This window comes from Myiozetetes cayanensis, unplaced genomic scaffold (assembly GCF_022539395.1).
Source record: "Myiozetetes cayanensis isolate MyiCay16 unplaced genomic scaffold, myiCay2020 scf14, whole genome shotgun sequence".
Classification (NCBI taxonomy): domain Eukaryota; kingdom Metazoa; phylum Chordata; class Aves; order Passeriformes; family Tyrannidae; genus Myiozetetes; species Myiozetetes cayanensis.
In genome coordinates this window covers 7,536,898-7,549,937 of record NW_026087048.1, presented here as the reverse complement: position 1 = coordinate 7,549,937, position 13,040 = coordinate 7,536,898, and the positions used below count along the sequence as shown (strand labels likewise).

The 13,040-nt window shown below is 41.9% G+C and overlaps 1 protein-coding gene across 1 annotated transcript; it reads right to left on the bottom strand.

Annotated features, from left to right (window-relative positions):
* Positions 1-4,204: 4,204 nt before the first annotated feature.
* RSL24D1 (ribosomal L24 domain containing 1) lies at positions 4,205-11,283 on the bottom strand. Its single transcript, XM_050309621.1, has 6 exons — positions 11,137-11,283; positions 9,332-9,445; positions 7,576-7,648; positions 6,778-6,841; positions 6,236-6,321; positions 4,205-4,610 (listed from the first exon to the last, which is right to left on the bottom strand). Exons 1-6 carry the CDS (start codon positions 11,215-11,217, stop codon positions 4,537-4,539), a joined length of 492 nt encoding a protein of 163 aa, XP_050165578.1. The 5' UTR covers positions 11,218-11,283; the 3' UTR covers positions 4,205-4,536.
* Positions 11,284-13,040: the final 1,757 nt, after the last annotated feature.

Genomic DNA, 13,040 nt, shown 5'->3' with positions numbered 1-13,040 from the left:
CCATAAATAAGTTAGGCTGGTGAAGGAGATTGAATTTTTGAGGCCAGAACAGTAATTGAGGAATCGAACAGCCTGGAGGTTGAAATATCTTCTCCTGGGACATGAGCCTTTGGACCTATTAGCAGCTGTCTATTGCTTTTCCAGCCATGGTCACCCATGACCACGTCAACATATGGAACTGATTTACACTTCTCTGTGTGGCACACAGACAGATCTCGTACGTGTGCTGGGCTCCACCATGCTGATACTCTAAAGAGAAAGGATATCTCAGGAATATCTCTAACTAAAAAGTAGCTTCTCTCAAAACTGTATGAAAGCCCAATTTCCAGTGAAGAAAATCTGCACCAGCTCAGCACGGTTTAATTACACAGAAAGCTGTGTTTTTCACCTTTTCCACACTGTATTTCCTTTTGCAAAGGAAAGACTGAGAGGGAAGCCTGAGAGAAGGAATTTGCTTTTTTTCTTAAAAGCAAAAGAAACAAAAGTAAAACTCCATCATCACCCACCTCTTCATTTTTTTGGTCATTCCCTCAGAATCCCACTTTGAGAAGATGGGACTCCGCAGAAAATCAAAGTAAGAAGCAATGGATTGCAAATGAACCCGTGACCCCAGGCAAAAAGGTAAAAAGAAGTATCTCCAGGTCTTGCTCTGTATGAAAACATGGAAAAGGGTGGGCCTGCAGAGGAGGCCTGAGCTCTCCGTGAGGCGCAGAGGATGTTTAGGGGCAGCTTTGTGGCGTTTAGCTCAGGAACTCAACCTGCCTGCCAGGGCCTTGCTGGGAGCTGTTCCTGCACCTCTGTGGGCAGACCCACATCTGAATCACAGGTCAAAGCACAGAAACAGACAGTGCTTCCCCTTCCTCACTAACTCAGCATCCCACAAAACCTGCAGTAAATGTTATTCCTGAGACAGTGTCACTCCTGGTGGGCCACAGGCTTCTCAGGAGGGGCAGGAGTGGCTCCCCGCACACCTCCCCTGAGCAGCCGTGTTTGGAACAGCCACAGTGACAATCACACAGCAAAAAGAGAATGAAACTCGACAGCAGATCCCAATGACACCCCTGGGGACTCAGGGCAGAGCTGCAACCCCTGCCCAGGGCCCTGTGGCACAAGGAAGTGAGGCTGGAAGGGAAGGAGTAGCCAAAACATGTTAACACAAGGTTCACCTCTTCCTCAAAGTAAAGCCTGCATTTAATTTGAAATCCCTAAGTGATGGATTAAAAAAGGAAAAGAGGAAATATGAGGAAAAAACCACTTTTAAAATCACTGTTAAAATCCACATTTGCACATTTTTTTGCACAGTCTGTAAAGAAGAAACCAAACCAACCAAAAAAAAATCCATACAACTGTTTTTGTTTTGTAAGAAAAGATGACAGCAGCTGAAACTAAAAATCATTTCTTAAAAATTGGTTTTGAGTATCACATTTGTTCTGATCAAGCCCATCAGTTTGTTTTGAAGAAAGGCTCCTGATGGCACAAACACAAAATAGCAAGTTTGTTAGATCTGTTAAACGCCAAGGAAGATGGACTGTAAAACAGAAGCTAGCACTATGAGTTATTAATATTTTTTCTGATTAAATATTCACACATCATGATTTGCCTCGTAAATATGTACTCACAGCCACCTTGTGCTCTGTTCCTACTAGATCTCAACACAGACAGGATCAGTGATTTCGATGTACACCACTAACCTAGGATCTCTGATGAATAAGCTGCTCACAAAATACCATCTCTCCAACTTGCTGTTGGGGAAACAGATGGCAGGTCCTGCCTCTGCAAAGGACTGGGCACAACTCAGCCCCACACAAGGAGGCAGATGAGGGCTCCCCCTTTGCCCATCATCAAACTCCTCTAGCAAGCCACTGTCTGGCTGAGAGCTGTCCAAGGGAAAAGAGGAGTGTGTTCCCTTCCTGGTATTTGGCAGTATTTCTCCATGAACACCATTGCCCAGTTGGATATTTTCTCTCAAAGCCTTGTAAACAAAATCCAAAATTCAAAGAAATTTTCTGTCAGCTTTGGCTTAGTTGAAAATTTTCATCTTAAGCAAGCAAAGAAAATAGATCACCAAAACGTCTCTGAATAACAATTTCTATTAGAAACGTGGATGGGCAGCCAGCCTCCTAAAAGAAAGAAAAACCACTCCTTTGCAGCTCAACTGCCCCTCAGGAAGGTCTCTGCATTCAGTGGGTTATGCAGAGATGTGCAGGAGGGACATGTTGATTCACAGCAGCAGCTCCATGTTGTTGTTCCTCAGCAGCAGCTCTTCCTGCCTCACCGTGTGATGTCTCAGCAGCCTCTGCTCCAGCTGACACAGAAATCACTGCAAGAGAGAGCAGGACACCATAGCAATGAAATTAAATTGAAAAAAATCACAAGGGCACCTTCTGAACAGGTGCTGTAAACATGTTACTCACGACAGATTTTTGAACTCAGCTACCTCCTACATCCTCACAAGGTACACACAGCAGGCTGCAAGTCTCTGCTTGGAGAAACAGCACATCTGCAGAGGGACAACTCAGTATTAACTTCCAAAGCCCTTGCTTGCAGTTGTTCTGTTACACTGGCAGTAATGAGGAACAGGGATTAAGCAACTCGTACAACTGGCAGGATGTTTAGGATTTACAGCTGTAGTGTACTCCCCAGATGGCTCTTCTCAGCTCCTGCACAATAACAGTAACTATTTAACTTACAAACCTTCACAGGAAAGGGTTAACAATCCCAGAGAGACACTTACATAGAGCACAACAAACCAGTTAATTATGGCAGTCCATTTAAAGATACGCGTACAGAACAACCACAGACATTATGTAATATAAATTATTTAATGTTAAACTCAGATGAAGTAAAAGATTGTACATAAATACATAACATCCAATGGGGCTCCTCACCTTTTTCTGCTTTGCACAGATTTATGTTACTCTTTTTGGAGAAAGTTAAAACATGGCACTCACTGAACATTCTATCTTTAAAACTCAGTAAATAAGAAAAATAATATGTAATGAGATTTTCAGATGAAGTACCCCACCTCAAGGATTATGGACATCGTATACTATCGTAAAACAGGCCACACAAAAATCCTCACATTTCTTGAGCTGGAATGTTAATTTGTGTAATCCCACATAAACATACTAATTAACATTCTGTGAAGGTCTTCCTTCACTGTGCCCAAGCATCTTGGTGTACATATAGCATATACACACTGTATTTATATGATCTTAATGATTTCACCCCACTGACATATTTTTTGGGCAACTTACCGTATGCTTCTCAGATGTTATTTATATTACAGTTTACAGGGGAAGTACTAATACTGTACATCTAAAGCGGTTATCAGCCATCACCTTAACAGCAAATGACAGAACTTTAATTTCACAAAAACAAGGAGTTAATTTTTATTACTAGAATTCTCACTAAAATACATCAATGTTTTCTAAATATCTAAACATAAAACATAAACCAAGAGAGAAAAAATTGAGTACAATGCCTGTTTATTTCACACACTCCCCACAGCCCCCTTACATACGTTCAAATATGACTCTTCTCTGAACTAACAACACACATGGGGGTGGTAGGCAGAAGGTTTTCCAGTGCTTGCTGTAGCACATACCCAAGTTTGCAGTGGAACTACAAATTATTATTTTTCAGGATAACCAGCACTGACAAGAAAGCAAATGCTTTAAATGCCTTTGACAGTTTTCTTTCATTGTCGCAGAGAAACTGCTGACAGGTTAGAACAGCAAGTATTCATCTCAGTGCTGTTGACACGTTGAATAAATACCTCCAAAATATGCAAAATATTTATGATTTAACAGCATTTTTTCTATCAAAATGATCCTGGGTGTCAGGTAAAAACAGTCTAAAGTGTGGTTTATTGAGCATCTCAGTCAGCCTGATTACACAGTAGATTTGAATTTCCCTGGGATGATGGCAGGTCCAACTCCAGATATCACCATTACCATTTTCCAAACCTAAGTCCTGGATCAATGTTAGCTTTGCCAGGTGTCAACTGCAATGGAATCCTGGGGAAGGACTTAAAAAGGAGAAAAAACAAACACTATATGTACCCTTAACAAACAGAAAAATTTTCCCAAGGGCGAGAGTGGAAGCAAGTCTGGACTGCACTGGACTGATGAAAAATACTACATCCTTGTAACCATTATCTACTTTTACCACTATGAAAGAACAACAGACAAAGCAAAAAAAGTTCAGGGCCAGCATATTTTATTCCTTGAATTAGGAGGGAAAAGTTACCTGGAAAAAGTGTAACTTTCCAAGGAGCACACAGTATGTCAAACATAGCGCCTCATTCCCCATCCTGTTGACAAGGTTTTCTCAAACTGCACAATTTTAAGAACTGCCCAAACCAGTAACCAATTTATTATTTTTTATAAACCAAAAAATAATCCAAATGGTAAATGACCACTATTCATTAAAATGTCTTTTTCTTCAACTGTAAGCACAGTTCTGAATGATGTCAGGTGAGGCAGTAGGGAACTGTTAACTGCTGAACAGATATAAACAGAAAATGAAAGCACTTTAAGAGTCTTCTTCCATAGGCACCTCCTCTTGTAGCTTCTGCACCATTTTGTCCTCCAGCTGTTTTGGTGTGCCTTCAAAGAAAAAAATTAAATTCAAGATGTTTCTCTAAACCCAAGTAACTCTTTTTATTTGAACAACTTAGGCATTTATTCTTGGCAAAACAGCCTAAATATATTGCTTAAAGACTTATTTAGGAGTAAAACCATCAAGCTCCAAGGTATGTATTGCTAACCTCTATGACTATTTAAAACTACTGAATTGTTTTAGCAGAAAAACTGATGCTGTTTATATGCAAAATCTAAAATGCAAACATGTATTTTCATCTGGCATGACAAACTGATACAGCTGACAGTGCCTGGCAGAACCTTGCAAAGCACTATAAAAATGCACTCATTCTAACAGACCAATGGCCTTCTCACATTAGTTTTTACGTGAAGATTTAAGTCCTCTGAATGCTGTGTTGGATGGCAAGAGTGTTAACTCCCAATAATACAACCACAAGGGAAAGAAAGGAAAATATAAATTCAAGATTTACATTTGATTCTGCTCCCTGCCCAGTTAGAATTGCAGAATACTGAGAAGGCAGCTGATGTTTGACTAACAGATGTACTACATGCTATTGTGCACCATTCTTTTAACATAAGTGAAGACAAAGAAATAAACACTTGGGTTTAGTCTTTTGAATTCAGAGAGTTTTCTTTCCTCAAAAAAAATGGTTCAGATTAAAACAAATTTAAAATGTATCCTGACAAGATCTTGTACCTTAGACTACAGATACTGCAAACTGGAAGAAAAACACAGAACAGACTTCTAGTTAATGTCTAACAATGGAGAAACAAAACCATTGGTAATTTTTATAAAACCAGAACTAATGGAAACACTTTTAACTTTTCTCCATTACTCCGTTAACTGTATTTTTTAAAGTAAAATTTTTTTTTAAATCCTAATTCACTCAAGAAACAGTATTTTCATGTAAGTTTCATTATACACAGTAAACTACAAAAAAACCCTACTCTGTTAACCGACATAATCAAACAGCAACGTTGAACTTCTGTATTTTATATCAATCAGTGGTAGAGTCTGTTGAGTCCAAATAATCAGTTCAAATGGAAGATTTAGATAAATGCATTGGTTAACAAACATGCAGCTCATGGAGCACCAGATATTGAGTGCAGCTAAAAATACTCAAGGAAAAGGGTGACTGCAGTACTAGATAAATAAAAAGGAATGTTTGATTCAGAACAAAGATACTGCTTACAGTTAATGGCAAGAGCTATTCTCCATAGCCAATAAACAAATACAAATGCACAGGATTACTCATCTGTAATAATAATGGCCAGTCTTCGCGAGCGAAGATCCGGGGAAGGTCTTTACACCTTCCAGCCTGCGCATTGGATTTTTTAGGTGAGACACAGTGTGCGCGGAACTGAGCCCACCCTTTAATCCTAAGGTTCATCTGCCGGGGCCAAGCGAGCTTGGACGGTGGCAGCGAGGTCCTTAGGACGTAGGTGGGTTGCCTTTAAGGGCTAACGAGCTCCACCTGCCCGGGAGTGGCCCTGACCGGGAATCGAACCCGGGTCTCCGTGGTGATAGCGCGGCGCCTTTACCACTAGACCACCAGGGGCTGCCACTCATCTGTACAATTAGGCATTTAACCTAAAACTGTGTATGTAAACCAGGTAAAGCAAGTTCTTACCTGCATGGGGAGCACGAAGAAGGTGAATATTCTGCTTGACTTCTTTGATGTCTTCTGCCTTCTGCAACTCTTTGCTCTTCTTTAATCTGGGGAAGGGGAAAATTAGATTCAATTACCTTAAAAGATACCTTAAATGCTTTCATTTTAATGCATGGCATCTTTTGCTAAAGGTAGGCACAGGCTGTGGATAACTATTACTATAAGGAAACACAGATTAAAAGTATTTCAAACTCTATTCAAGCAAATACTGTATACAAAACCAGGAAAAAAATCAGCACTGTATCAACTCTGATCAGAAATTTGTTTAAATCTAAGACTCTATTATAAACAAGGAAATTTAACTATTGAGTGTCCAAAAGTTGCATTTGCTTTGACAGCCAATAATGCAGAGTAGACCCCACTCAAACTATTTCACCCCATCACTTGGATGACTGTGTAAATAAAAAGCAAATAACCACTTAAAACTTTTGATCATTCTGTTTGTGTGGAAAGGTTGCCTAACACAGACATGTGAGAGCTCCCACCATACAAATCCTTCTCACCTGTTCATAATAAACCTGGCTTGGCGTTTTTGCTTTATTTCCTCCACTCTCTTCATTGCATCAACTGAAATAAAGCAGAAATTGTTTTAAATGTGCTTACATACCTGCAGATGAAAATACATGCTATTTTTACAGAGCAACTCTACCAGCACTCCATAATATCTATGTACCAGAGGCACTATATAAAGAAAGTCATTCCTTCTTCAAAGAGCAGGAAGGGAATACTCTGTGTAGCAGCTACGATGAACTGTATTTTACAACTTATTTATGCTTCCACTTTTCTGCCTGCACATAATTTCTACAGTTAACCATCCCTACAGAAGACTCAGTTGCAACTGAGATTCTTCACTACTTGAAATCAGATGCCAGTTACCACTTTCCCCTTTGTGGCATTCATGCATTATACAAGCAGTTCTTCCATTTCACAGCAACTGATTCCATGAAACAGACTGAAGTGGAACGAGCAGGAACAAAGAAACAACTGCACCAGTGTAAAAAGCTTACACTGGGAGCCTCTTAAAAGCTGGAAAGCCACTAAGGGGTTTTGAAGATAATAATTCAAAATAAAGGAATGCTGGACCTCATTTTCTAACCAGTTTCTGAAAAGAATAAACATCAAGTGAAACCCCACACCTGTTCACAACTCAAACCTCTTTGACAAAGAAGAATTTCATCATGATTCCAGTAATTTCAAACACAATCACTACAAAGTATCAATACTCTAAGGAGTCTCCTGAAAATACATTCATGTAGAGTAAAAAATTGATCTTTTTTTTTTTTTTTTCTAGAATGACTCACCAGTCTTGTTCCACAACTCTCTCTGGTATTTCACTGGTTCATTTCTACGTTTTTCAAACTCAAATGAATTATCCTGTATTAAGCAAAAGTAAATACAGATCATATAGAGAAGCATATTTAGATCAACACATTCTTACTATAGCACTCACTACTCATATAACTTCATATTTTATGTGATTTTTCCCCCCCTTCCAGAACCTCATTCCCACACTTTAACAACCTTTAGAGGTAACTACACCAGAAGGAAATCGAGTGAAGAGTTTGACCTCAAAGTGTCAGGAGCCACAGTGATCTGTCTGAAGAGAACTATTTACTGAACCGTCTCCCTCAGCTGTTTTCTATTTAGCAAGACAAGGAGACAGAGAAAACCAATGTGGAGCAGGAAATACAGAATAGATTAGACAGGTGGCAGGAGAAATTGAAAACCTGTAGAGCTGAAAGACTTTAACACAGGTCAAATAAGTTCTACTCAACAGCTTGCAATTTTGAAAAGGTTTAAAAAAAAAACCCAACCACTATTTCATCTTAAGAATATTGAAACAATATAAAATAATTTGAAATGTGTCAACTGGTGACACTGTGGTGTTTGGAACAGGTGCCATGCCCTAATGCCCCACCATGAGTTCAAGATGGAGAAACAGTTTCCTAATTTTTTTGTTAAGCATATTTAGCTTTAGACCAGTTTTATCTGAGGACTTTTCCCTGCCCAAAGGTTGGGGTTTTTGAGGTAAAGCAGAGTTACCTGTCACCTTCTTAGAAACTACGTTATTTCCCATTGTCAAAAGCCTATTTAGATACTACCCAAAGCTGGCTCATGAAAGAACAGACACCCACCAAACTAGAATACAGCACTAAGTTCATACATGGTTTTTATTTTTAGAATACATTATTCATCTCAAAATTAGAGCATATTGTCATTTATATAAAGACATTTTAAACCAAGTTCTTGTCAAAAAGTTAATCCAATTTAGCCAGAAACAACTTGAAAGCAAGAAGCACAGTTACCAAAGATGCCAATTAATCTTGGCTTTTCACAGTCACATTAAAAAATAAAATCACATTCTTCCCCTTGGAAGATCCACAGAAGGCAGTAAATCACTGTGTCAAAATGCTTACTAAATCGTCAATATTCTGTCAAAAACCAGGTAATTAAATCACAGTAATTCGTAAATTATTTAAGGACTGTCCCACCAAATGTGACTGTTTAATATTTTTACCAGCAAAGCAGCTCTGTTTGGAACTGCTCTTAAGATCCCATGCTGTTTTTGAAACAGTCCTACCTATCAAAGACTTTTCCTATATATTGTATGCTTTTAAAGACACTTCAAAAGGTAACTATTTTAGGGATCTACACAGAGAGACTTCCTGGGCTACCTGTTGACACAGATTATCTGACTGGGCAGAAATAACACTATCGAATGGATATGTACAGAGAACAGAAGATTTGTAGATGGAAAAAAAATGCCTTGGACTAGGAGCTACTAGGACCACCAACACAGACACCTGATATACTGGCCTCCACCATGAAGCTGAAACGGGAAGATCCAAGTTATAGTCAAACTAAATGAATAGCTCACTCTCAAAAAACTCTCCCATTCTCAGCCACAATCCCTCTTTCCTCCCCTTCTTCCATCCCTCCAGCTCATCTAATTAAATGGTAATGTATTAAGCCACCTAATCTAACCTATCTGCAACAGGAAGAGGCTACACTTCTGCCATTTTGGAGTGTCACTGTAAAGTGTGAACCAATTCTTACCACTGTCAATTCTTTGCCAGCTGCTTTCCGGAATGCTTTGGTCCATCTCATCTTTCTGGGATTTCGCTTCCTTTTAAAGTTTCTGTGGCATTTTGATTTGCAGAATCTAAATATCTTAGAGAAGGGAGATGAAAAAAACCCCATCTGAGTTAAATCACAGTATAAGTGCCCCACTGCAAGCATGGTAACAAACACTGAGCTAGCTCTAACAGTCCTACTCATGGGAAATTATATTCTTCTTTCAAATATCAGTAATATTGCCAATATATAGCAAATATTGCTATTAACAAAAATTATTTCAAGCACTGTTATTGTTTTTTTCATTATGAAGCCATTTTTACAGCTGCCAGGGATATGCACAAATTCTTACAATTAAATTGATTATAAATAAAATATACCTGAGTTGTGAGAACTATCATCTGCAAAAATAACCATAAAACCAAACTTGCAGCATGAATAAACAATTTTATACAGCTGCCAGCACTTTTTAGATACAGCACCATTCTGACAACAAAAATCCTCACATCTCTCATCCTCTGTGCAACACATATACACACACACAAAAAGGTTATTTTCTGGAATGCAGCTTTGGGCCTCAAAGATTACCCCACAGGAGTCCTAAGCACATTAGTTAAGTCCTGGACTGAATTCACTGAAAGCTGTTAAAGAATAGGCTATAATGTTTTAATTGGCCTTTTTTCTTCTTTCTCCATTTTTCCACAAATTCCACAGAATGCTGGACTCTTTACTTAAGAATACTCAAAACTACATTTGCTACTTGTGAGTTTTTGAAACCCCTTTTTTTTTCTACAACCTTATTCTCCTTTCCCATGTAATAGTCACTTCTACAGAAAACTAACAGAAAATACAAAACCTCTAGTTAAGGTGATCATCTTCAAAGAACTTTTTTTTTTTTTTTAACACTCTTCCACCGAGTGTTTTCACCTCAACTCAGCCAAACAGACTGGCGGGTTTGTCTCTTTCACAGATTATCTGTTCACAACCAACCTGCCCCTGCCTTTTTTAAAGACAGCCCTCGTGGCCGTTTCCAGCGAAGGGAGCTGTGTCAGTGCACATCTCCCCGGGCTCCCCAGCGCTGTGACTCATCCGAGCAGCACGGCCCGCCCGGGATGTGTTCTGAGCGCGGGGAGGAAGCTCTTTGCGTCAGCTTCACTTCACACTGGGGTCCCCGACGCCCCGCAGGAACGACGGCGAGCTACAGCAAAGGCTGGAGAACTACACACAGCGTTCTGTGTACGGAATTGTCACCGCAGTGCAAAGCCCAGAGCGCAAAGCACGCCCTGCTGTGACAGCCTCAACTGGGTGAGTCACATCGGATCCCCGAGTTGCGACTTTTAGCACTTTTAGCAGAGCACCACGAGGAACACGGACCATCAGCCTCCCCTCCGCAGCGCCCGTAACTCCGGCTGCTCAGAGCCGGGCGACCTGCTCCTACCTGAACCAACACATTTCTAAAATCAGAATATTACAGAGTGAGGGGTTGCATATTGCTCTGAAAGGCGTCTAATTTCTTACTAAGAACCCAAGACAAATATAATTCATCCCCCACTCTTCTCGCAGGCCAAAGCGCTGCTTCGCTCCGGATCGGGGGTGCCGCCCCGCCGACACCCCCGGGCGGTGCGTGCGGGCCCGGCAGCGTCTCACGAACGCGGCCCGGCCCGTGCGGGGGCTGCGGCCCGGGGAGCGGGCCCTGGGCCCCGGCCGTGACCGCCCTTGCGGGGGGACGGCGAGCCCGTGAGCGCCCCGACTGCCGGGGGAGCGGGCCCGGCCCGGCCCGGCCGTACCTTGCAGTCGTTGCGCACGAACATGACGCCGTGTCCCGGGTAGATCGGGCCCGAGCAGAAGTAGCACTTCTCGATCCGCATGGCCCCGGCCCGGCCCCGCCGCCGCGGAAGGGCCGCTCAGCTGACCGGAGGCGGCGGGGCCGGGCCCGCAGCGCCACCGCCCCCTGCCGGCCCCGCCAGGCAGCGCGGCCGCTGCGCTCCCTCAGGGACCCGCGGAGCGTGTGGAGAGGTGCTGGGCTTTGTCTGTCACAGAATCGCTGGATATGCTGAGTTGGAAGGGGCCCACAAGGATCATTGAGCTCAACTCTTAGCCCTGCACGGGACAACCCCAAGAGTCACACCGTGTGGCTGAGAGTGTGGTCCAAACGCTCCTCGAACTCTTCCAGGCTCGGTGCTGTGCCCAACCACCCTCTGGATGAAGAGCCTTTTTCTAATATACAACCTAAACCTCCTCTGACACAATTCAGGCCGTTCCCTGGGGTCCTGTCACTGGTCACCAGAGGGAAGAGATCAGTGCCTGCCCCTGCTCTTCCCCTCCCGAGCAAGTTGTACCTGCAATGTCAGTCCCCTCTTCTCCAGGCCGAACAGACCCAGTGACCTCGGGCACTCCTTGTATGACTTCCCTTCACCATTCTCACTGCCCTCCTTTGGACACTCTCTAATAGCTCAATATCTTTCTTATATTGTGGAACCCAAAACTGCCCCAATATTCCACGTGAGGCCACCCCAGTGCAGAGCAGAGCGGGACAATCCCCTCCCTCGCCTGGCCTGATGCCCTTCCAGGACAGAGCTGGCCCTCCTGGCTGCCAGGGCACTGCTGACTCGTATCCAACTGGCCATCAACCAGGCCCCAAACACTGTAAGAATGCTCCATTTATTGACTGGTTGGAGCCACAACTTCTAAACCATCACACAAACAGGTTACTGGGAGGAAAGGGTGAGAAGAGTATCTATAAAAGGAGTAATATGCCCAAACCCACACATACTATATTTGCTCACCAGATGGAGACATCAGCCACATGGATGCTCGCTGCAATCCATGACATCAAGAGTGTGGTCCATCCTTTGGTTTGACCAGAGGGGTTTACTGCGAGACACTTAGAGGTACTCATGCTCATGAAAGTATTAAAATAAAAAAACAAAAGCCCCCATACACAGAAAGCAAGTTGGAATGAACTATTAGACAATGCTGCATCTTCAGAAGTAAGCTGACTTTTCCTCAAATGACTCTCTACTTCCCTGAAACATACATTCACATCTTAGTATGGAAATTGAATACAAACTAAAAGATTTTATGATCAGCTTGTGTTCAAGCTCCTCCAGCTTTTCCTTATAAAAAAAAAAATTTAAGTGTGAGAAATGAATGAGGCTGAAATGGCTCAGTATTAACACAGGGATAAACACAGTAACCCAAGAAAATGAAAGGGAGTCAGACATAGATTTTTAAGTCTACAGCTGACTTCCTCTAAAATTCAGGCAAAACACCTTTGGCTCTGTTTTCATACCTGTAAGATCCAAGCCTTCTATGGGGGAATTAATTTTTAAAGCAAAATTTGAAATACTGTCAAAAATCAATGGCTCTGCACACCATATAGGAACCTATTACTCCTTTTGTTCCCTCTCCTAGAGTTACCTGTTTATTGTGAGAGGACCTAAATGCTAGGCCCTGTACCTTCCTAAATGGTTTGGAATTGGAGCCGGTCTTCTCTCTGTTCTTCAATCTAGGATGCTGTCCCAGCTGCGTCTGAAATCTTCCTCACCACATAAGGCCCTACCACCACAATTCCTGCTTCTCCATTTAAAAGAAATTAACTACTTGAGTATTTGGTGAAAAATCCATGTGTTGAATTGCATGTGCCTTTAGAGCAGTTTTTGCTTTCTGGTTTCTAGAACAGAAAAAAAAC